The following is a 24,742-nucleotide window of genomic DNA, read 5'->3' on the forward strand; positions in this document are numbered from 1 at the left end:
TTGTGAGAGATGTGTTGTTGTACGTCTTCCCAGATGCCAGCCCGGGCCAGCCCACACCCTCTGTAGTCTCATCCCCCTCTCCAACCTCCGCCCCTCTCATTCTTTGAGTGGAGATGGGCAGCTCCGTTCCCCGGTTAGTTGCTTCTGGTCTGTCTGGCTAGCTGGCCAGACAGACAAGGGGAAGAAAAAGAGTAGCATCGTTGCCTTCTGCAGCCGGGAGAGAAAAGAGATGGGCAGCACAGGGAAGATGAAAGCTTGCTGAGGAACGTCTGCTGATAAGCTTTCCTTCCCAAAGAAGCCAAACATCGTGTTTCAACTTCCCTTCAGCTGTTGTTCATAAAGGAACAAATTTGGATTATGCTGAGAGTTTGTATGAACTTGGCTAATAGCTGTATAGTCAACAAACCGTTTTATTTATTTCTAGACTTTTCTTCTGCCTTTATTATTTTTCTTTTTTATTCTTTATTCCTTATAGGCCAAGTGTGATTGGACACACAAGGAATTTGTCTCCAGTGCATAAGGTCTCAATGTACATACAACAAAGTGATAGGTCATATATCATATATCATAGTTTACAATCATTAATCATAAGATATGACATTATTTTTTAACAAATAACACAAGGAAGTGCAATATTTGCTACTCCTTCCTCCTCCTACTTTCTCCACAACAACAACCCTGTCAGGGTGGATTGTGCTAAGAAAGAGTGAGTGGCCTAAAGTCACCCAGCTGGGTTTCATGCTTAAGGCAGGACTAGAACTCACAGTCTCCTGGTGTCTAATTTGGTGCCTTCATCACTAGACCAAACAGGTAAGAAGTGAATTGTGCGATCAATGTAGGAATGCAGTTTGCAAAGGCAAGCAGCAAGCTTTATTATATATGTTGATAAGTGCGATGAGCCCCCCATCATTTTATAACGAAAGAGAGAAAAAAAAGGGAAGATGAAGGTATCAGGGTAGCATTTAAAAAGATACTAGGCCCTTACTCAATTGGTTGGGGTTTGTTTGTTTTTTTGCTTTCAAAATTGCTCCTTTTTCTACAGTTTCTATATATTTAGCCTGCAGGCACCCCTGGAACTACATGGGAACAATTTAAAAATAATACTTTTGATTAGAATGGTTTGTGGCATGCTGTTACTTGGCTCAATTAGTCTCAGATTACCTCACTTTCATTTAAAACAACTGAAACAAAGGTAAAAAATAAATAAAAATGGGCTACCGCTACAATTCTTTGAATAATGTTCAATTTCTGCATGCCAATATCATCCAGGGTAGGCATTATCAATTCCCTCCCCCTTTTTAGCTGCTTTTTTATAAAGGGAAATAATTTTATGGGTTGTCTAATTGTTGTGTTGTGTTTTGTGTGTAGAGATCTAAAATCCGAAGGAGAAAGATAAAGGTGAGGAGTAACTGCTAATGGGGAAAGCCAGCAGGCAGCTCTATTCAAAGGGAAACCTGCCGTGGAGGGGCAGGATTTATGAGCTCACAGAATAGCCTTTAGCAGCAGAGGAATGCTGACTTTGAGAACAGATGCTAACATCTCCTTATCTTTGTCCATGTCAGTCAGTATCAAGGAAGCTTTGAGACATACCAGCTTGCCCACATGTGTAAGGGAGATAGGTTAATGGAGCTGTCTGGAGACATTTGACTCGGTCCCCTTGGTGTAAACAGACCTGCTTGTACTTTTGGAACAACCTTCTAAAGTTACAAGAATAAGCTGATACTACCCAACACTGTTCAAATATTTTACCAGCTCTGAAAGCTTCTGACTCTGGTTAATTCTTTCCCCGGCCATTGTCCAAGGAAGACAAAGTCCAAAACTGCACACTGAAGTAAGGAATTCTGAGAAACTTATAAGCGTATGTGGACAAGATAACTGGTCCTACATGAACGTTTAACCATGATTCAAGATTTATCTGCGATTTAGCAGTACAGCTATCCATTGAACTTATGAGGTCCAGAAACACTGAAAACAAAGAAGATGTGGTATTTGGTGCTTTAGTTTTCAGCATACCAGTATTGCATTTATTTGTTTTTAATAAACAAAAGTGAGATGGGGCAGGAAATTTGACAGTCAGCAAGGGAATTGATAATTGACAGCCCTTGGTGCTATACACTGGAAATGTAAGTTTGTGTATCATGCAAATTGACATATAAGTGTTAATGTCCAGACTCTTGTAGGAATCAGTCATAGTATCTCATGAAAACTATACTAATTCCCAATTTTAAAAATATTTCTTCTTCCACAAGTTTAAATAAATACAAAGGCACACAACATATAGATAAATTCAACCACAGTACCAACTGGAAAACTATTGTCATTTTAGAAATTTAGACCAAGCCAGATCAAAAAACACTAAAGAATTCCTAGAAGGTTGGCATTCAGACAAATCAACCATCAACAGGCTCATAGAGATAAACAAGATTTACACAACTTTTAAAAGAGATAATAAAAAAAGCAAAAAAGGAAGCAAAAAAGACCAGAAACATCCTTTCCAACAGCCAATATCTAGATAACGCAAGGTAAACAATCCAGAGAAAATCATACTGTCATCAAGAAGAAAACCATACCCTCACCAATACAGCAGGGTAAGCTATTGTATATAACATGGAGCAAAACCCCACATTCCCTAGCACTGATGACTCTGGGTAATGAAATGTAAGCAACCAACCAAGTACAGAGAGAACCAAAGACCCCATAGTTAAATCCTGAGCTACATACATTCTCCTCTATTGTTTGATAAGACATATCAAACAAAAACATATATTCATCTAGAATAGAATAGAATAGAATAGAATAGAATAGAATAGAATAGAATAGAATAGAATAGAATAGAATTCTTTTATTGGCCAAGTGTGATTGGACACACAAGGAATTTGTCTTGGTGCAGATATTCTCAGTGTACATAAAAGAAAAGACACATTCGTCAAGAGTCAAGAATCTTCAGGTACAACACTTAATAATAGCCACAGGGTACAATAAGCAATCAAATCATACTAGGAAACAGTCAATATAAATCGTAAGGATACAAGTGACAAAGTTACAGTCATAGAGTCACAAGTGGGAGGGGATGGGTAAAAAGGAGTGATGAGAAGGTTAATAGTAATAGTAATGCAGACTTTGCAAATAGCTGGACCCCTCATCCCTCATCCTTTTGTTTTAATGCTCCAAAGGAAGGAATCCTAATTTATTTTTTGTGCTGGTACATTTTGAAATGTTAGTAAATGTGGGGTTGCACAGTAAGCCTCCAGTGGAGGTCACAGTGTCACAAGCAACATTGTGAAACAAACCATGTCTATTTCCTATGTAGTGTGCCATCACATGTACTCCTTAAAGGGGCAGAGCTTGCAATCCAATGCTGCAACACCACTTCAATCGTGCTAAAGAAAAGAACGTGAGCTTGTAAACGCACTCAGAAAATGGCTATTGTGTGTGGTGTGCATATGCGTGCAATGGCAGCCATGGAAACACAATCAGCATCTGCTTCAGCAGGCCAGCTGGCAGGGATGATCCCGGCCCTCGTTTCCTGGCATTTCTCGTAAGATGTTCCCCGTTCTCCCGCCCCCTCTTTTATTTGTGTTTTCCCCTCCTCCCTGGGTCTGCCTCAAAAGCACTGGCTTGAAGTTACTCTCTATTTTCATTTTCTAAAAATGACTCTGACCTTCTGATTTGAAAATAAAGCCAATACTATGGCAGGATGCCAACTTCTCTTGAACAAAAAATTAAACAAAACAATTGGATAGATCAGAAAATCTGGCAGGCACACACACACATAAAAAAAAGTGCAAAGCTAGGTTTTGTGGCAAGGAAATGGAATGACTTACTTGTGTCCCTTCCTGTACTTTTCAGAATCTTGCTCAAAATGCAGAAGAATGTACTCCCTCGCTCAAATGGTAACAGATAAGACATGAAAGATATCTACATGTTGTTTATGTAGAGAATTAAAATGCAAATTGGTTAATGAGGAATTTTAATAAAAGGTATCCAGATGGTAAAGGAATGAAGCGTATGCCAGTTCTATTTAAAGGCTTCCTCGGGGCTGAGAGAAAAGCATGAATTGTTTCAGATTATGCCTGTCTCTTTCATGACAGTGTTAGTTAATTCTCAGAGAACTGTGCCAAAAGGAGCTTGCAACAAGAAAAATGAGAAGATACTTATTTCTCTGGGAACGTTCATTTGGGCTGGATTTGGTGCTTAAATCCGGCCCATGGGGCCGGGCTTGAAATATCAAGGGACCGACCCACAGTGCCTCTGGCGGCTAAAATGGGTTGTGTGTGGCCCCCTGCTCCTTGCTTTCACTCTCCATGGCCTCCTGCAGCACTTTGCTGGCTGAAACCGGACCAAAAAACAGGCTGAAAATGAGCCCAAAGCAGGCCCCAAATGGGCTGAAAAAATGGGCCCAAAACAGGCTGATAAATGGGCTGAAAACAGGCCACAAATGGGCTGAAAATGGGCCATGCGGTCCATTTTTGGTTGGCAGAGTGCTGCAGGAGGCCATGGAGGGCGAAAATGAGGCACAGTGGGGATGCACGCATTCTCCCCACGCCCCATTTTGGCTGGCAGGATACTGCAGGAAGCATCTGTCCTGCCTGCCTGCCATTCCCCCTGCCCCTCTACCACTGCCCCCCCACCCCGCTGCTGCCCCACAGAGGAGAACTATACTGCTGATCTGGCCCTTGAAGAAATCCAGTTTGACACCCCTGAGGTAGAGCAAGGTTAAATTATAGGCGAGCCATTAATGAAATAGTTTTCATATGACTGTATTTTGGTGCGATCAACAGTCCGAAAAGTGCTTCTGTATTGGAAGACGCCCTGAATTATAAAGTAGCCAAGCTCACTTTAGCACACTCATATAAGTGGAAGGGAAGTTAAACGTGGCTTAATGTGTCTTGTGAATAAAGTCTTAATAATTAAGCCGAGAAGGGAGTATATAGTATCACTGGCCTGAAGCCCAAAATGGACAGGTGAGTGAGTGGCTGACAACGAACTGTTAAAAAAAATGAGGTGCAGCAATTAAACAAGACATAACAGGATCCACACTGCTGAAGAATAAAATGACCTTGGCTTGCTCACCTGGAGAAGGTGTCTTGGGATTCCATGTAGAAAAAAGCATATACAAAAAGAGGAGGTCAAAGAACCTGAGGCAAACCCAGAAGATGGAGAGACAACATCAAAGACATGCTACGACAGCATCAAATAACGTTGAGGCACCAGAAGAGCTAGAACCAGAAGTACATATTTTCCTTGACACCTGAACGGTAGAAGAGGAAGTAGAAAATACTCTTATACCTCCTTTAAAAACAGTGTTACATGTTCTTGAGATGCTTCATATATTTACATAAAAACAAGTTTTAAGATGTTGCAGGGCTAATGAGCATATCAAGCTTCATTCTCCAATGCTTTTTTATGTTTGGCTGAAGAATCTTCCTTATCATGCAGAGAACATTCTCTCAACCAGTTTGGTCTAGTGGTCAAGGCACCAGACTAGAAAATGGGAAATTGTGCGTTCTGGTGCTACGTTAGCCATGAAAGGCAACTGACCAACTTTGTGCCAGTCACTGCCTCTCAGCCCAATCTACCTTCACAGGATCGATGTTGAGGGGAAAATAGGAGGAAAGAGTATTGGATATGTTTGCTGCCTTGAGAGGTGTATAAAAATAATGATGGTGAGATATAAATAAAATAAAAATGAATAAAAATAAGTAGCCAACAAGTTGCCATTGATCTATCAGGGGAGACATGATAGCACTCTTCCAATATTTGAGGGGCTGCCACAGGGAGGAGGGGATCAAGCTATTTTCTAAAGCACCTGTAGGCCAGACAAGGAATAATGGATGGAAACTGAAGGAGAGATTTAACCTGGAAATAAGGAGAATTTTTCTGATAGTGAGAACAATCAACCAATGGAACACCTTGATCTCAGAAGTTTGTGGGAACTTCATAACTGGAGGCTTTCAAGAAAAGATTGGACTGCCATTTGTCAGACATGGTGTAGGGTGTCCTTCTTGAATGTGGGGGGGGGGTTGGACTAGATGACCTACAAGGTCTCTTCCAATCTGTTATCTGTTATTGGAAAATGTCAAGTTTCCAATATCATAGATGCTAGATCCCTTTAAAGCAGTGGGACCTCTATTCCAAGTCATCTAGGGCTGTATAAAATTGGGAAGAATCATTTTTCATCACATTTATTCATTTTTATTTATCAACTCTTTTCATATTTTGGGAATGGTATGACATTCTTTCATGATGAAGAGAATCATCTGGTGTGTTGATTTTTACAGAAAGCCCTGATTAATGACATTGTTTCTGTTTTGGAAAATGAAGAAAAAAAATTGCATTAAAATTCTGCTTTTGCCACGGATTGTGGATTCCTATCTTGCTAATGTACAGGAAAAATATTTATTTCTTTATCCAGGACTGAATCATTCCACAAAAAATTATTTGGTTCAGAGACTATAGTGTTTTTTTTTGAGTAGTAGCAAATAATAAGTAGCAAAGAAAAAGGCATTTTCTTGCCATGTGCCATTTCCATTAAAACAGTATTGTAAAGTCTGAATTGTTTTTTTGATTGGTCTGCTCCCCCCCCCCCCCCTTGAGATTTTAAAAGAAAACTAAGGATACTTCCTTCAAAAGCAAACCAAGTGGTTTAAAAGATACCCATGCCTGATTTTGGGAAAGAAAAAGGGAACCATTAACCAACTTTGCAATTCTGTGCCCAATGAAACCAAAGTGAAGCCTCCCTACATTTGCAAGGTCAAATTTCTAAGTAACCTACCAATCAATAAAGGGATTCTAAAAGATAATAATAAATGCAATTGTCACAAGATGCTTTCCCTCATAGTATACGAATGTTGAATCAGTTTGGTCTTCTTTCCTTGTTTAAAATGGAATGGGTCTGTTCCCTAGCTAATGCCGCCATGAGTCAAAATCTCCCATTAAGTAACATAAGGGACATCTTCAATAGCGGGTGTTAGGAGCTGTGCTCTTTTATCTCAGACAGCAAAATACGGTCTTAACAGTATAATAGGTACAAGGAAGTGCTGGAAATACATTGCAGCTGCAGCTCTCTTCTATTTATGAAACTCCCTCCCGAACATACAGGCTTCAGGCATCCATCTTTCCCCTCGTGTAGCAAATCATTGTGGTCTGGAATGTTGCAGCTAAAAGCTGAATTCTTTATTGACACAGGAAGATAAACAGAACACAGCAGCCCGTCCCAAGAGGAGATGGTACCCTGCTTCAGAGAAGAATTCCTTTCCCCTCCTTCTCCTCCTCCCCCCACCATCAGCAAACACCAAGGGTCCTTCTCGCCCTCAAGACTTATATATGAGGTGAAATCTGGAGTCGGAGAAGCATTCCCAGCAAGTCCAAGGGATTAGTGAAGTTTCAAATAGCTGAACAACCAATTGTGAAATTTCAAATAGCTGAAAACATCCATTTAAAAAATAAAAAAATCTAAGTTAACATTTCACATAGGCAAAGGATCCGAATATTCCATGGGATGTTTTGAAACCCTTTTTAACCAGGCTTGAAATGAAAGGAATATCTAACATGTAAAATATCTCAGAATTCAGCTTCAGAAAAAGAGACAATTCCACCCCACCCCACCCAGGTATTCTTATACATCAGGACCACAGTTTCATGGCGTCCTACTTTTCCCTCCTGTTCTCTTATGGCTTTTCTTTCTTCTTCTTCCTATCTGTTTAGTTCAGGGGCAGGAGATTTGTTTCAGTTGGAATAGAAGGCACAAATGGAGAACTGTTTAAAATGAACAGAAGCATATGTGGGATCCCCCATTTATTTAGTAAATTTATACACTATCTTCAGTTGTATTCTAGGCAGCCTACCATGTACAGACAATAATGCATTCTAATACATATTATATATTATATGTAGAAAATAATATATATTAATAATAATAGCACAATACTATAAATATTGACAAAATATAATTGTGAAAAAGCACTTCAAGCCTAAATATGATTCCAGATGGAAAAGTCTCCATAATCTGTATTTTATCTAGAATTATTATTATATTTTTTATCCTGCCTCTAATATATGGAATGGAAGCTTGGTGATAATGGGTCTAAATGAAGAAACCAAGATAATAAAAAAAAGATGCTATTAAGAAAGATCCAAGTTGATACACTTCTGTGTGATTTCTGGTTTGTTGAGGCATTCCTAGTTTTGTTCGAATAAATTCAGACTGTGTAACTTCTGTGACAATTTCATTTGTTTTGTGGGAATGTAGCAGTATACAAAGTACCTCTTTGGATTTCAATTATCTTATTATCCCAAATAACTCCCAAAGGACAAAACTATATGCTTACTAAGTGAAATCCTGAAGGCCAAAAAAAATAAATGCTGGGAATATTAATAGAAGTGGAAAAGATTCCAAATCATGTTTATTATAGCAAGTTACCTTATAAATCCTCAGTATCAAATCCCATCCCTCAGTTTACAGTTTTATCAACTTTATCACTAGTAATTGAAATAAAATGCCCAAACTATTGAAACAGTTTTAAAACATTTTAGAATTTATTTTAAACCAGTGTAACGAAAACATTGCAAAACCTTAATTGAGCTAATTTTAATCATTATTCTACAAAACCTGCAAAATTCAGAAACTGCTATAGCATTCGATAGTAAAAAAAAAGTGATAATAAAAAAGGACAAAATATGATATACAATACAAAACAAAACAAAAAACCTTTTGATTAAAATGAACTGGATTCTGTAACTCTTTGGAGCAGATCATACATTTAGAATTTTGAAAAAGGCTCCCTCCAAAATATCTACAAAATGGCTGCTATAGTGTGCAAAGTCAGTCACAAGAAACCCAATTTACAGTAAGGCAAACTTATGAACTACTGGGAGTTGAAGTCCACAAGTCTTAAACTTGCCAAGTTTGAAGTCGCTTGGTCTAAGACAATCTATTAACCAGTGGTGGGATTCTATCAGTTAGGACCAGTTCAGGAGAACCAGTAGTTCTGGTGAGCATTTGGCCCCGCGCACCTGCCCCTGTTCTTTCCTGTGCTTTATTTCCTGTTTTTTTTTTAGCACAGCTGATTCACTCACCGAACTGGTTGTTATACAAGTTGAATCGCACCACTGCTATTCACACCAAAGAAAGTCTACAACATACTGGGAAACAAGTTGGCTCAAGAATTCATATATCTCCAAGAATGTACTTCCAGCGGCATTCTATTTCCACAAGCTCTTTTGAAAGCAAGATATGCTTTGAGTTTGGGTTAGTTTTTCATCTCCGTTTGTCCAGACTACTGCAACATTATTTCCAAAAGAATATACTTCCCATAAATAAATTATTTGCATGAAGACTGGTTAGGCAGCAGGCAGCTCTCTTTAGAACAATGAATTCCATTGACCGGAAAGGCTGTAGAGGACAGTGATTCAGAGTTGACAGGAGTTGGTGTGCCAAAGGGAGCAACTATGCTCCAGAGTTTGACAGATTGCATGCTAGAATGTTTTCATTTTTTAAAAAAATGAAATACCTTTTACTTTAATTTGGGAGATTCTTAAAATAAATAGAAAATTGAAACCAGAAGCTTTCCTTTAGGGTTTCATGGACAAAAAAAAAAATCTAGTATGTTTTCAGAAGAGACCTCTGTTATGCAATTAGTTGCCTTATTCATGGAATTTTGGGAAGGCTCCATCTGAATAATCTTCCATTTATAATTCTGTCTCTTTCCACCATCAAACCCCCCACCCCAATGGTCATGGAAGAGAAGACAATAGTCTTCTCTGAACACTGATTTTTGAGCAGAAGGTGAAAAACCCTCCATCTTGATGCCAAAGGATGGTGCTTTGCTTCGCAGTATGTCTGATTCCTCTTCATCAATTTTTGTTAATCCGGCAGGGGGGTACCAAGGAGCCATCTAAGCGAGCACCATCCCCTCTGACCCTTCTACTATGCAGTTCAGAAAAAGCTTCTGGTTCTCCTTTCATTCCCTTCCACCGGTTAATTTATGGAACAAGTCTTCATCCAACGTCTCGTTCTGGTCTTTGGAACGGGTTGACAGGAAAATATAGCCGCCGATGTATTCATGCACCACTTTGCAACTTGCACTCAGGCAAGCAAAGGCGATGGAGACATTCTGATCGAACTCAATGGCAACCTGAAGGGGAAAGACAATGGAAGTGCAAAGAATACGGATGCTGTGGTCGCAATTTTCTTTCTGCTTTCTGTTCCTGAGTGTAAAAAGAATCACCTGAAGCACAAACATCTCGAGGATAAGTTTGGTATATCCCAATTCAGCGTTTTTCAACCTCAGCAACTTTTAAGATGGGTGGACAATTCCCCTAACCAGCATTCCGGGAGTTGTTCTACCATGTCTTTAATGTTGCTGAGGTTGAGAAACAGTGACCTGCCCTAATGGCTCCCTTTTCTAAAATTTTGTTTCCCAGGGAAAACATTCCTTTTTTCATTTTAATTAGATTAATTAGAAGTCTTTATTGGCCAAGTGTGATTAGACATGCAAGGAATTCATTTCTGTGCGTAAGCTTTCCATGTCATCCTCCTCCTCTTTTAATGACCCCATAATTCCTTGCAAGGTGTTTACTAGCCGGATGCCCTTCCTGTTGCTGATGCAGGGTTTGATTCAGCAGATATATTCTCAGTGTGCCCAGAGAGAGAAAAATATCTGTCTCTACCTAGGATTGAACTAAGCTCTCAGTGTGCATACAACAATAGTGATAGGTAGCAATTTTCCACCAAGCATCAGAAGTAACAGAAAGGAGAAACTGTTTAATCCTATTCCCTGTTGGGCCTGCTGACTTAAAACCTCCCTCCTTCAACCTTTCTACACTTTGTGGGAAAGACTTTTCTTTTCTTTTTTTGCTCCTGCAGGGAGAAAAAAACCAGCTTTGAAAGGATCATTTTGGGTGGACTCATGACAGTTTCCTTCATCTACCTGCTGTAACCAGAATCATCGTAGGCCTTTTAAAATGTATGTTTCTGTGGTGTTTTCCTGTTTTTCGATATTGGCAACTTTTCCTGCAGTACTGCAACTCAATAGTTAAAAAAAAACCAAAGCTTGGGAGTCATCTATATGCCTTGTGTCTCTAATGCTTGGTTCCATCCTAATTCGAAGCATAAACTTTATTCTGAAACTTTCTCCTAAATGCAGAAATACATTTAGGTTGATAACGATGAGAAAGCATTTAGGCCATGCAAGGAACCACAGAGGCCTAGTCCACGTATTAACGGAGATGCTAATTCATGGCATATTACTATTCATAAGCAGTCACACATATGGGGCTGGGTGATGGCATTTGATTTAGCTTGCTGACTAGAATTTGCCCCTCTAGAAGGCAGGCATAGGAAAAGATACCTCAAAAGGGACTTTCATTATACAGTTGCTGTGTCTTAACCAGTGGTGGTATTCAAATGTTTTTACTACCAGTTCTGTGGGCATGGCTTGGTGGACGTGACTTGGTGGGCATATCAGGGGAAGGTTGCTGTAAAATCCCCATTCCCTCTTCAGCCCGCTAACCTGCTTTCCAGCTCCGTTCTTCTGTGCAGGCCAACAAAAGAAGACCCAGCCAATCAGCTGGGACTCGGGAGGCAGCGAATAGATGGGGGCAGGACCAGTCAGAGGTAGTATTTGCTGGTTCTCCGAACTACTCAAAATTTCCACTACTGGTTCTCCAGAACTGGTCAGAACCTGTTGAATACCACCTCTGGTCTTAACACAAAACTCTTCAGAGGGTCCAAAGGACATGCTTGTCCATTTGGATAGTCCTTGGTTTATACCCACAACTGGACCAGAATTTCCACTGCTAAGCAACGCAGGGAGTTGAGAGTTTGTGATTTTATGACCTTTTTTTGCCACAGTTTGCTTGTTGGATGGAAAGGTGGCAAATAGCAATAGAGTAGAGTAGAGTAGAGTAGAATAGAGTGGAGTGGAGTAGAGTAGAATAGAATTCTTTATTGGCCAAGTGTGGCTGGACGCAGAAGGCATTTGTCTTGATGCATTCACATGAACCCACAACATGTCCCAGGTGCCAAGCACTGGGGGCAGGTGTGACTTGAGGGCAGCAACAAATGCTAAAGTAAGATTGTCTTTAGAGAAGAGGCCTGCGGGAAAATTCTTCTTGCAAATCAGATAAGAAGCATTCTCTGTCAGCAGAGCCCCTTCTCAAACAATAAAACAGTTGGAAAAGCTTGTGATCAGGGAAGGAGAATATATGTTTCCACCCATCCCATTTTCTAGATCCAACTTGTTCTCTTCTCTGCTCCAGAGAACTTTTCTTCCACTAGCATTAAACAAGATCTTTTGCAATTCTTCAGTCAACTATTTCTCAGGGGAAGAAATTTTAGTCAAGGAGCAACAGAGCGGAATGGTTGCCCTCCGGGAAACAATGTCATTTTTACCTGCCGTATCTCCCAGTTCACGTTCCATTGTTTCATGTTTGAATACCTCCAGGTTGTAATTGGGTCCCCAGTAGCTGTGTCTATCCTAATTAGCCTGTTGTAAGAAATCCCCAAGAGATCATCCTTCTTGCTTCCTTTAAATCTAAGGGAAAGAAGAGAAAGAGAAAAGTCCAACCAATTGCTTCTGTTTCTCCAAGCAATTATTCCCATGTGCATTAGACTAGACTAGACTAGACTAGGAGCTGGAAGAGACCTTCGAGATCTTCTAGTCCAGCCCCCTGCTCAGGTAGGAGAACCTTTACCATTTCAGATAAATGACTTCTTAAAAACCTCCAGTGATGGAGCCCCCACAATTTCTGAAGGCAAAGCTGTTCCACTGGTTAATTGTCCTCACTGTTAGGAAGTTTCTCCTTAATTCCATATTGCTTCTCTTATTAGTTTCCAACCGTTTGTTTCTTACCCTGCCTTCTGGTGCTTTGGAGAATAATTTGACCCGCTCTTCTTTGTGGCAGCCCCTCAAATACTGGAATACTGCTATCATGTCACCCCTAATTCTTCTGTTCTTCAGACTAGCCAGACCCAAATCCTGTAGCCGTTCTTCATATGTTTTAGTCTCCAGGCCTTTGATCATTTTGGTTGCTCTCAGACTGAGCAGCAAGAGAAAAGAATCACAGGTAGTCCTTGACTTACAACCCTTCATCTAGCAATTGTTTGAAATTACAAGGGCACTGAAAAAAACGACTTACAAAAAAGTCCTCCTTGCAGCATCCCCACTGTCAGGGATCAAAATTCAGACGTTTGGCAGCTGGCATTTATTTTCTATGTTTACAGCATCCCAGGTGTTGCGACGGCTATTTGAGACTCTCCCAGCTGGCTTCTGACTAGCAAAGCCAATGGGGGAAGCTGGGTTTGCTTAATAACTCCACAATTCACTTAACAACGGCAGTGATTAAATTAACATCTGATGCAAAAAAGTTCATAAAATCAGGCGTGATTCACTTAACAGCTGCCTTGTTCGGGGACAGGGATTTAGGTGCCAACTGTGGATTGTAAGTCAAGGACTATCTATATATGATCTTCTTCATAAAGCCAGTGAATTAAAAGAGCAGGAAGTGATTAGATTTTGGGGCATACGCCATTCACACTTGATTCTCCTTCTCACTCCCAAATCAGTATATGTGAGTCAGGCTATTACATGCATTTTCTTATACCCCTTTTGCTAAGGGGTACATCTATGTGTGTTTGTGTATCTCCAGGCATTTTCTTTTAAATAGTAATTGCATTTTGGTTTGCGTATCAGTTCAGGAAACACAAATATTGCTAAGTTAGTATCTAAATGCAAATTGGAAAAACTTCCCCATGCGCACTAGTGGAAAGGACTGACAATAGCGCCATCCCAGTGGAAGCTACTGATGAGATGGAAAAAGGGTTGAGGAAGCAGGGAAGGGTGCTGTCCTGTCAATCATCAGTTGCTCCCGAGCAAGATGGTGAATGGCAAGTTATAGGTTGCAGCGGAGGGAACTTAGCAATAGCGCTAGCACTTAAGACTTATATGCGGCTTCACAGTGCTTTACAGCCCTCTCTAAGCGATTTACAGAGTCAGCCTATTGCCCCCAACGATCTGGGTCTTCAATTTGCCCACCTCGGAAGGATGGAAGGCTGAGTCAACCTTGAGCCTGATGAAATTTGAACTGCCAAATTGCAGTCAGCCAGCAGTCAGCAGAAGTAGCCTGCAGTACTGCACTCTAACCACTGCGCCACCGTGGCTCAACTTCCTTCCTATCCTTCTCTTCCTTCACCAGGGATACCGTAGAAGGTTATATTTCCTTTCATTACAAACCAACCGTCAACAAAAAGGAATGGCTTCAAGCAAATGGGATTTTAAAAAGAGAATCCAAGCATTGATTGCTGACTTCCCATCGTAGACTGTGCTTCCCTCTACTGGCCAAATATAGAACTACTAAACATACTTGGGGAAAATAACTATCTGCAGATAACTTCTTTTTTTTTTTTTTTGATAACTTTCAGAAGACGCTTTTTGACTTCTGCATTGTCTAAAAAAAGTTGATCCTGATGATATTACGTTATGCTTGTTAACCCTGAAGGGCCAGGTTGAGGCAGACCATCCTGAAGAAAATCTATTTATGTAGTTATTAAGAGCTGTCACTGCTTTGATGACACATGATCAATCACTGTCAATAAGTCTGGGTTAGGTGCTTGGCAGAACAACCTGAAAATGATGGGGGAGCTGTCAATAAATAATTCCACAATAGGTGTGTATGTAACTATGTTTTATAAATATGTAGCACCAAGTGCTAGGAATAGGAGGAATTCCGAAGATCCCAGCAGTCCTGTTTATGCAATCAGACTTATTAATCATCTTTTCATGTTCTAAAATAATCTCAAGTGAAATGAAGGACCACTGCTGGATATTAAAAGACAGAATATATATTTTAAAAGAAGCCACAAAGCCAGATGTTGCAGCCCTGATTATTCCCTTCAAGATACCGAGAGCAATGTGTGGGAAGAGACTATATCATAGATAAGCCAGAAACAAGGGTTACAGGTAGTCTTTGGTTTGGGACCATTGATTTAGCAACCATTCTTGGTAATGAAGGTACTGAAAAAGTGGGACTTGTAACTGGTCCTTGGAGTGCCAGCTGTTGCAGTATCCCCATGGTCATGTGATCATGGCTGACATGATGATGCCACTATATTCTGCCACCACCAAGACCAACCCCAGCGGATCTTCCTCCTCGTTTTATTACTTATTGGCATATCCACCTTCTTCCTCCTCCCAGCATTGGCTCCCCTCACCTCCCCTGGGCTTTCTAACGTTAGCTGGCCTTAAGGCCCACAGAGAGGACTTTGGTCTGTGTTGGGTATAGAGGTAGCAGTGAGGGATGGGCTGATGGTGAGGATAAGCTCAGTTCCCCCTACGGAGCTTGAGGATGGCCAGTGTTGGTGAGCCCCATGGAAGAAAGGCGAGGCAAAAGTGAGGAGAAGGAAGAAGACAGCAATGGTGCTGAGGAGGACAGGGAGGAATGTCCGGTGGGAGTGATGGCAGCTGGTGGATAGTGGCAGTGGAATACAGAGGGGTCTTCATCAGTGGTGGGATTCAAATTTTACTACCAGTTCTGTGGGCGTGGCTTGGTAGGTGTGGCTTGGTGGTTGTGGCTTGGTAGGTGTGGCTTGGTAGGTTTGGCTTGGTAGGTGTGGCTTGGTAAGTTTGGCTTGGTGGGTGTGGCTTGGTAGGTGTGGCTTGATAGGTGTGGCTTGGTGGGTGTGGCTTGTAGGACGTGGCAAGGGAAGGATACTTTAAAATCTTCATTCCCTCCCCACCCCACTAACCTGCTTTCCAGCTCTGTTCTTTTGTGCTGAGCAACAAAAGAAGACCCAGCCAATCAGCTGGGACTCAGAAGGCAGAGAATAGATGGGGGCAGGGCCAGTCAGAGGTGGTATTTGCCAGTCCTCTGAACTACTCAAATTTTCCACTATTGGTTCTCCAGAACTGGTCAGAACCTACTGAATACCACCTCTGGTCTTCATCTCAACCATGCTGTGCAGGGTGGCCAAACAGATAGGGGGAGATAAATGTGGGAGGGGCTAGTTGAAATGGAGATAGTTCACGCAGGGCAGGGGAAACGAAACAACCTCTTTTCTGGCTCAGTGATCCCCTGAAAATGTCTTTCGCTTTGGAAGAATCGAGGCTCATGCCTGGGAGGGACCAAGCCAGGCATGGCTTGAATCTTTTTCCAAGAAAAAAAAAGGGAATTCATCCAAAGGTCACAAGTTGTGGTCATGTAAGATCCTGGTTTAACGACTGCCTGCTCCTCACTAACAGCTGCATTGCTGGAATGGCCATTGCTAAGCAGCGCAGTCACAGGATGTTTGATTTAAGGACGGTTTTGCTGACTTAGAAATCCCGGCCTCAATTAAAGTCATAACCTGAGGACTATGTACCTGTAGAATAGCGATTTTAAGAAGACTTCTAAACCAGAGCGCTAAAATGTTTTTCACCCCAAAAGAAGGCCATTTCTGATATAATTTCTGGGCACACTTTTTTTTTGAACTATTACCACCTGGCAGACGGTACAGGATAATAAAAACAAGGAAAAATGGCTGAAAAACAGCTGCTATCCCAGGGCAGTAACTCTACTGAATTCTACCGTATAGTGCAATATTAATGCAATATCGGGTTTTCAATTCAATTGTATAGAATGTGAAGGATGTGTGTTTGTGTTTTATTTTTATAGTTATGGTGTACACTGAAGATGGCATTTAATTTCGTTGCACGAGGTGCAATGACAATAAAGTAAACTAAACCAAAACAAAAGTTGTTAAAACGGTTCTAAGCAGTACCCTTCTTTAAAAATTTAGGGGCAGAGGAACACTTGAATTACCTCACAATGTAATAGGATATGCCGAATTCCGGAAGTGACTGCCATGCCTGGATAAACCTGAGTTTGGCTTCCATAAGAGGCAGGTGAATGATGTTGTGGTGTGCTTCTAGAATGCGAGCAGCTAGCTAGGAAAATGTGGAAAGGAAAGCACAGGTTTAGCTGAAGTAGAAATGAACAAGCAGCATTCAAATAGTCAAAAAGCATCACATAACTTTTACTACTTTACTAATCTGCTGTATTAAGGAAGCAAACCAAATACTGAGTACTGAGATCACAACGGGGGAACCTTGAGGATGTCAATTACAGGATGTGAAAATGCTGGCAACTCCATCAGCATGGACACCCTTTTATCTCAGCTCTTCCTCTCCTCCTTTCTTTGCACAGGTGAGTGGAAATGGTATTCTAGCTACAACAGCACCTTTGTCGCTTGGCTGACAAGCAGCTGCACCAATTTCCCCATCACTTTCTTCTCTTCCTAGCAGGAATTCAATAATGGCATCCAGTATTTAAGAGCGGAGGTCCCCAAACCCTGGTTCGTGGACTGGCATCACTCTGCAGCATGCCAGAAACTGGGTCGGGCAGACAAGCAAAGCCCCATTTGCGAGATGAAGCCACACCCCCTCCAGTCCGCGGAAAAACGTCTCTCCATGGAACTGGTTCCTCGTGCCCCAAAGGTTGGGGATCGCTGTTTAAGAGGGCTTTATTTAAGGGCTGCATTGTAATATGTGTGGTTGACCGTAAAACTAGTTTGTAATAAGAGGTTTTATACACACACACACACACACACACACACACACACTGGTATTTTTTTGTATAAAATGGTAATTTGACATTCATTCATTCATTCATTCATTCATCATATCCCACCTTTATTTTCACAAATAACTCAAGACAGAGAACATATCCAACAGATCTTTGTCCCCCTATTTTCCTCACAATAACAATCCTATTAGATAAGGTGGGAGAATGACAGGCCCAAGGTCACCCATCTGGCTTTTACGGCTAAGGCGGGACTTAAACTAAATGCCTTAACCACTAGACCAAGCTAGCTATAGATTAATTAATGACAGAGTTTAATTACAATTGTGGTTATCACGTTCATCAAATAGTTTGAACAATTTGTTTTCTCTTGGTTTCTTGGATTGCTTTGTGCGCTTCTGCTCAGTAAACTTTTTTGCTCCAGTCAAGTCTGCGGGATTTGCAACTGCAAACATTGCAAGGATATGACTATTGATCGATTCTATAAAATGCTGCTCTGCTGACATTTTTTTGGGTTAGATTCTGAATTGGGAGTTTATGGGGTAAATTCCAGGATTATTTTTTTCTTCAGCTCTTGCTAGCCAGGATCTTTTTGGTTGAAGAGGCAGAAGATGAGAACTTCTGATTATGGAAGAGTTTAATGTACCCCCTCCTTCTTCCTTTAATATCCTACTGCAGATGCAAAAACACAGAATGACACAGAATCGATACATTAAGATCAGGGAAAAGCAATTTGGGGCAGAATTTCTATCTCGCAAATTCAGGTCCAATATTCTATTTATAGGTTTATGCTGTCTCTTCAGATTTTATTTGTAGATTTTGCTGTAAGAAAGATACTCCTTGAAATTCTCTTTTGATCTACTAAACAAGAATCCTCTACCAATTAGACCTGAATCAGTTTGAGTACGTCCCCTGCAATTGGCCCAACATTCAGCAGTTCCTGTATTTGTTTTTGGCTCCCCATTTACCTGTTTAGATTTATATTTCTTAGCATATCGTGGTGAGAGGAAGCATTCCGGTTTCACGTCCATGCTTTCTACATCTCTAACTTCTTGGGGTGCAGCTGTTCTGCTTTTCATTTTCAGGAGCGAGAGGATGTTATTCACCTCGGACTGGTAAGAACTGTCTGCCATTGTTTTCCCTTTGGAAGCCAATGCACAAGCGGCCATCCATCTGGCATACTGCTCTTCCTGGAACAAACAGTCCATTGAGAGATATTAAGGAAAATAATAATAATCTGGCACCCATTTTTATTCGCATTGTTTAGCTGCAATCATTTGAAATGCTTTGGTTAACTTCAACACAGGCTTCTGTTAAGAAAGCAGTGTTCTGGGACCAACTCTCTTCATACTCTACATAATGACCTCTGTGATCACATAAAGAGCAACTGCGTTCTTTTCGCCGATGTTGTAAAGCTGTTCAACACCACAGACAATACTGCTACCCTTCAAAAAGATCTTGACTATGTATTTAGAAAGGTCAAACAAATGGCAACTTCAAATCTCAACAAATAAATGCTCTGTCTTACATATTGGCAAAAAAAAATCAGAAAATAAAATACAAGCTCAATAGTCAAGACCTTGTTGATGATCCAAGCTCTGTAAAGGACCTTGGAATACTCATCTCTAATGACCTAAGAGCTAGAGCCCACTGTAACTACATAGCTAAAAGGCATTAAGAGTTGTTAACTTAATCTTACGCAGCTTTTTCTCTGGTAACATTACATTACTAACTAGAGCATACAAAGCATTTGCTAGATCAATACTCGAATACAGCTCATCAGTCTGGAACCCACATTACGTATCTGATATTAACACAGTTGAGAAAGTCCAGAAATATTTCACAAGAAGAGTTCTCCACTCCTCTACTCGTTGCAGAATACCTTATGCCACCAGACTTGAAATTCTAGACCTAGAAAACCTAGAACTACGCCGCCTTCAGTCCGATCTAAGTATAGTATATAAAATCATACATTGCAATGACTTACCAGTCAATGAATACTTCAGCTTCGAGCATAACAACACAAGAGCACACAGTAGATACAAACTCAAGATTAACTGCACCAAATTTGATTGCAGGAAATACAACTTCAGCAACAGAGTGGTCAATGTCTGGAATACTCTACCTGACTCTGTGGTTTTTTCCCCAAACTCCAAAAACTTTAACCTTAGACTGTCTACTATTGACCTCACCCCTTTCCTAAGAGGTCTATGGGGGCATGCATAAGTGCACCAATCGTGCCTACCGACCCTGTCCTATTGTTTGTTTTTATTTTTCTTATATGTACCCATTTCATATATTCATAACTATGTATATACTTATATGTTGTGGCTCCGGGCTTGGATTCAGCTCCTGTGACTGATATGAGTTCAAGTGAGGAGGTCATGGCAGAAAAATATGAGCCGGCCTGGCTTAGTGATTGGACTGATAACCAGGATGAGGAGATGGACGTGACAAAGGACGACAGACCTGATGTATTAGAATTGTCAGGACCTTTGACCTCCTCTGGTTCCTTATCTGATCAACAGCCGGGAATGGCTGACAGGGAAGTTTTGAGAGAGTCTTCTAGTGGAGATGAGAACTTGGAAAATTTGTGGTTAAATGTAAAAAATAGAAGACAGTTGAGAAGGCAAAATCAGCTGGAGCGAATGAGGAGAGCGAGTCAGTAAATTAGCACGTTGCCTCAATGAGTATAAAAGGACACAGCTGGGCTGGTACATTTTGCTAGGAACAAAATGACTATTTGAGTGAGGACGTTACAGCAAGAAGCTCTGAGACTGGAGATTTATTGCCAGGACTGGTTTGCCGGACAGAGTAAAGATTTATGCTGTGGTTTCTGCCAGCCGTTATCTTGTAAGACTTCTTTCCGTTTGATTTAATTGTGAAACGGCTGCTTTCTGTTTTGTTCGTTTGAATTTTGAAGGGGAGTCATAACACTTATACCTATTATCTTGTAAGTCATTGGCAAATCAAAATAAATAAATAAATAAATAAAATAAAAAAGCATCCCATAGACCAGGCGTTCCAACTTTGGCAACTTTAAGACTTGTGGACTTCAACTCCCAGAATTCCTCAGCCGAGGAACTCTGGGAGTTGAAGTCCACAAGTCTTAAAGTTGCCAAGGTTAGAGACCCCACCACAGACAACACTTCATCAGCCTAATTTGTTTATTAAACTTCTATCCCATCTCTTCTTCAGAAGTTCCAGGGGGAAGTTTCCAAGGACCACATATGAAGGGGATGAACTGATTTCTTTCTTCTTCCTTCATGTTTAGCTCTGAGAACAAAACTGACCAGAATGTTTTTCATCTGTTAGCAAACAGGCAAGACCGAAGCTAGAAATGAAATGTTTGCAGCATTAAGAGGAAGGTGGAAAGTTAAGGATGTTACAGATTCTTCCGGTTTGTTGGCTTTGGTGACAGCAGGGATTCGCTTTTCTCCGCGATCTCTGCTGTGCTAGCCGCCTTGGTGCCTCTGATCCTGATGGCTTTGGAGGCTAAGGCTGCCCTGTTGGGGCAGCTGAAGAAAGGGGGGGTCCGGACAGGGGTTGAGGAGTATCGCAAACCCCTTCCCCAGCCAGCAATAACCCCCTTCTCTCAAGACGGTGGAGCGGCGGTCTTTATGGCTGCCATAAAGAAGCCGGCAACTGGATAAAGAATGTGCAGGAGGAAGGAGTTTTAAAACGAAAGTTTTTTCTTGGTCGAACTGGGACCTTAAGGAAGTATTTAACACCTGGGAAAGTATTGGCTTTTTTCTGGACGCTACAATGTTCCCGATTGATGTTTTCAGCGGCGAAGAAAAGTGATGAAAAGGGGAAGTTACTCTCCCTCTCTTATGGAATTAACAAATGGACAAGGGAAACCAGCCTTTTAATAGAAGGTAAAACCTAAACTCCTTTGTTATAAGTGGGAAGGAGAGAGGCTTGGAAAAAATTTTTTTACTCTAAGACTTTGCTGGAGGAGATGCCTTGAAGATAAAGAGAATAGAAATTAATTCTAAAAAAGATTTAAAGCACAGACTGGACGTTTTTTCTTCCCTAATTTGACTTCACCCCTAGAAGAGAAATTGTAAAAGAAGAAGTTTGTACTCTGCCTGGACTGTTTGATGATTATGGGATTTTGGGACTTTTGGGAACTGTTTTAAGTTTGGAAATAACTGATTGGCTTAATAATAAGAAGAGGATACAGAAAAAGAAGAAGAAACAGTTCAAAATGGCTCTATCTCTTGATGAACTAAAAAAACAGTATTTAAAAATAAGGAAAGAAGGTAAAGATGTTATGGGAGAAGCCCTTTGTTTCCTAGATATGGCACTTGTCATGTGTCAGCAAATTAAACAACAGCTGGAAGAAGCCGAGGAAGAAGAAGCCATTTTTAATGAACTAAATGGTGTGACTAAGAAAGAAAGGAGAAAGAGAGGAGGCGAAAAGGAAGGACTTAAGAAATAAAAAAATATTTATGAAAGAGAAAAAGAAGATGCAAAAACAACAGAATGCTAGAAAGCAAAAGGAAAGAGGAATGCAACAGAAAGGGGAAACCAAGAAGGCAGAGGTTTGGAGAGGAGGGGTTAAAAAGTTTAGGTGGGCTAAGAAGGAAAGGGAAAAGGGGGGAAAAAGTTACAAAGGTATAAAACAAGATGGAGAAAAGAAATTTTTTTTTAGGGATAATGGGTAATGTATGGGTTTTTAAAAAAAAAAGGGGATTCTGCAAAGTACACATTAGTATTGTAATAGTGGTATTTGTATTATAAGTAGATAATCAGAACTTTTTAAGATCTAATAAAAGACTAAAAATATTAAGGTATAACTTTAAAATGTTTAATAATGAATGATATTAAGTTTTAATAAAATACTAAAGGAATGTTTAAAATATTAGTTTAAATATAGAGTTTAATGGATTAATGTGTTGACTGTTATGGATTTATTATTGTAGTATTGGTTTCTGAAATAGTAGAATGTACTAAGCAGAATCTGATTGGGATTTAGGTGTTATTTTAAATTTTAATTTAGGGGAATGATAGAAAGGCATCATACTCTGATTAGTGATTCCAGGGAAACTATTCTTTTTATATTGGAAATGAGACAGATGTAAATGGAGAAATGGACAAAAGATATAAAAATATTTTTCTTCAAAGCAAGATTAAATATATAAAACAGAATTAAGATGAGGCAAAAGTGGAGAGGAGTTATATAATAGATATAGAATGGTAAACAAGATAGGTAATGGTATATAAGAAGAGCATGAATTCAATTGAAGTCCATACAAAAAGAGGTAATCTGGGGCCAAGTTACTTTCTAAAAGAAAGTTTTATGTTTTTATGTTTATGTCTTATGTGTGTGTGTTCAATTAAGAATTAAATAATAAAATCTCGGAGGAAGACTAGATGAGAATAATTATAAACAAGCCAGAGGAAAATATAAATGTGATGATTGAATAGCAGATAAATTAGAAAGGAAATATGATTGAATAATGATTAAAGAGAAACAATGTGGAATTTGGTAAAGGGAATTTACGTGTTTATATGGAAATGGGATAAATTATAAGTATGTGATATAAAGCAATATGTTACCTGCCTTGTAAAGATTTACAATGGAAAGAGGTTTTATGTTTTTAATGTTTAATGATGTTTTGTTTTGTTTGTTTGTTTGTAAAATCAATAAAACTTGTTTAAAAAAAAAAAGAAAGTTAAGGATGTTACAGAGAACAAAAGGGAGCTGTGAAAGCTCATCCAAGTTTGATTTTCATGTTCCTTTGTTTGATGTGAATGCATTTTCAATTTCCTTCAGAGGGTATGTCATACTGTACTACAGGACTGAACCGAAGTGACACTAAATGCATCTTTTATGATCCTTGATATACTGATAAACGTACAAGCAGGCAGCAGTAAGAAGGCAAGATTTTACTTGCCCTCTTACTGTGTTCCAGAAGTAAAATCTCCTTGCGCAAAAGGAAACTTCCTTTCTAGAATTGAGGCAAGTCCTGGTACAGTGGTAGGAATGTTCTTCCTACCACTGAACCAAGTTTGTGGGAAAAAAGTATCAAATCTCTTATGGACTGCTTGCTGAAAAAAGAGAAAAATGAACTGGTGACTTATGGGTTTGAACATCAGAAAGAGTAGCTTATGGAAGAAAGGAAATTATGTTGTAGAAAGAGGGGGGCAAATAAAAATGTATTATAACATTAAAAGCTGTTCTTTATCATCTTTTTCTTTTCTTTATATATTAAACTTATATGCCACCCAACTCACCTAGAGGCGATGCTGGGCAGCTTACAGCCAATGGAAAACAAAAAGATGACACATTAAAACAATAAATATTGTTAAATTAAAATTGACTAAAAATTAACAAAGATGGCAAGGAAGTCACACCTCCAATGAGACATGCCACCATCAGGGCCCCAGGTCAATTGGCACAGCCAGGTCTTCAGGGCCCTTGAGAAGGCCGAAAGAGTAGGTATGGATCTCACCTCACCTTTTCTCAGCAAAAGAGTAGATTCAGATCTCACCTCATCTTTTCTATGTATTTTTCTGCTATTTACCATTTTTCTTTACTATCTTTGTATTATTTATATAAAATATGTGTATAGCTAATATTGAATCCTTTTTTTTTCTCCTCCTCACGGACATATCAGAACTCTTAGATCTCCTTTGTCCTTTAATTTCCCTCCACCCCACCAGTCCACCTTGGGAGAGCCTGAGGAAATCCCAGGACTATAGTCCACACAAAATATAGCCCAAATAAGGCAATGGTAAACCTACACTGTTGGCTGAGAAAGCCTTATTGTCCTGTTCATGGAAGTGTCAGACATTAATGACTTTAGGGAGGTAAACTGAGTTTCACAAGGGTTCTTCAGACAGGAAGGTCATATGAGGCAAAGGACAAATACTGACAAATTTACAGAATCATTTGGCAAAGTGGCTCTTGGCACAGACTTTTAGACAAAAATCCCCTCTCATGAATGGAGGTGAGTAGGCAACCTGGAGTTTGGTTAATTGTGGTTTTTTCCCCTATACAAGCCTTGTTTTATCTCCGTGCACAAATAGCTGGGAATATTTATGCACTGTGTGGGTTTGCAATGCATTGAAATGCCAGCCAAGCACCTGGACCTCAATGAGATTTCCCAAGGGGCAATGCAATGCACAAAAAGCACATTAATACCCCTCCTCTGTGCACACAATAGGTTCATTCAGC

The 24,742-nt window shown here is 40.1% G+C and overlaps 1 protein-coding gene across 1 annotated transcript in view; it reads right to left on the bottom strand.

The window, feature by feature from the left end:
* Positions 1–8,515: 8,515 nt before the first annotated feature.
* Positions 8,516–24,742, bottom strand: part of FERMT1 (FERM domain containing kindlin 1) — a 43,292-nt gene continuing 27,065 nt past the window's right edge. Inside the window, exons 12-15 of the mRNA XM_026710346.2 lie at positions 18,525–18,746; positions 16,798–16,922; positions 12,395–12,536; positions 8,516–10,136 (exon numbers count right to left, since the gene is read on the bottom strand). Coding sequence (XP_026566131.1) covers positions 9,963–10,136; positions 12,395–12,536; positions 16,798–16,922; positions 18,525–18,746 — 663 coding nt within the window. The 3' untranslated portion in view covers positions 8,516–9,962. The remainder of the gene's footprint in view (positions 10,137–12,394; positions 12,537–16,797; positions 16,923–18,524; positions 18,747–24,742) is intronic.

This window comes from Pseudonaja textilis, chromosome 1 (assembly GCF_049901715.1).
Source record: "Pseudonaja textilis isolate UNSWEBS1 chromosome 1, rPseTex1.2, whole genome shotgun sequence".
Lineage (NCBI taxonomy): Eukaryota > Metazoa > Chordata > Lepidosauria > Squamata > Elapidae > Pseudonaja > Pseudonaja textilis.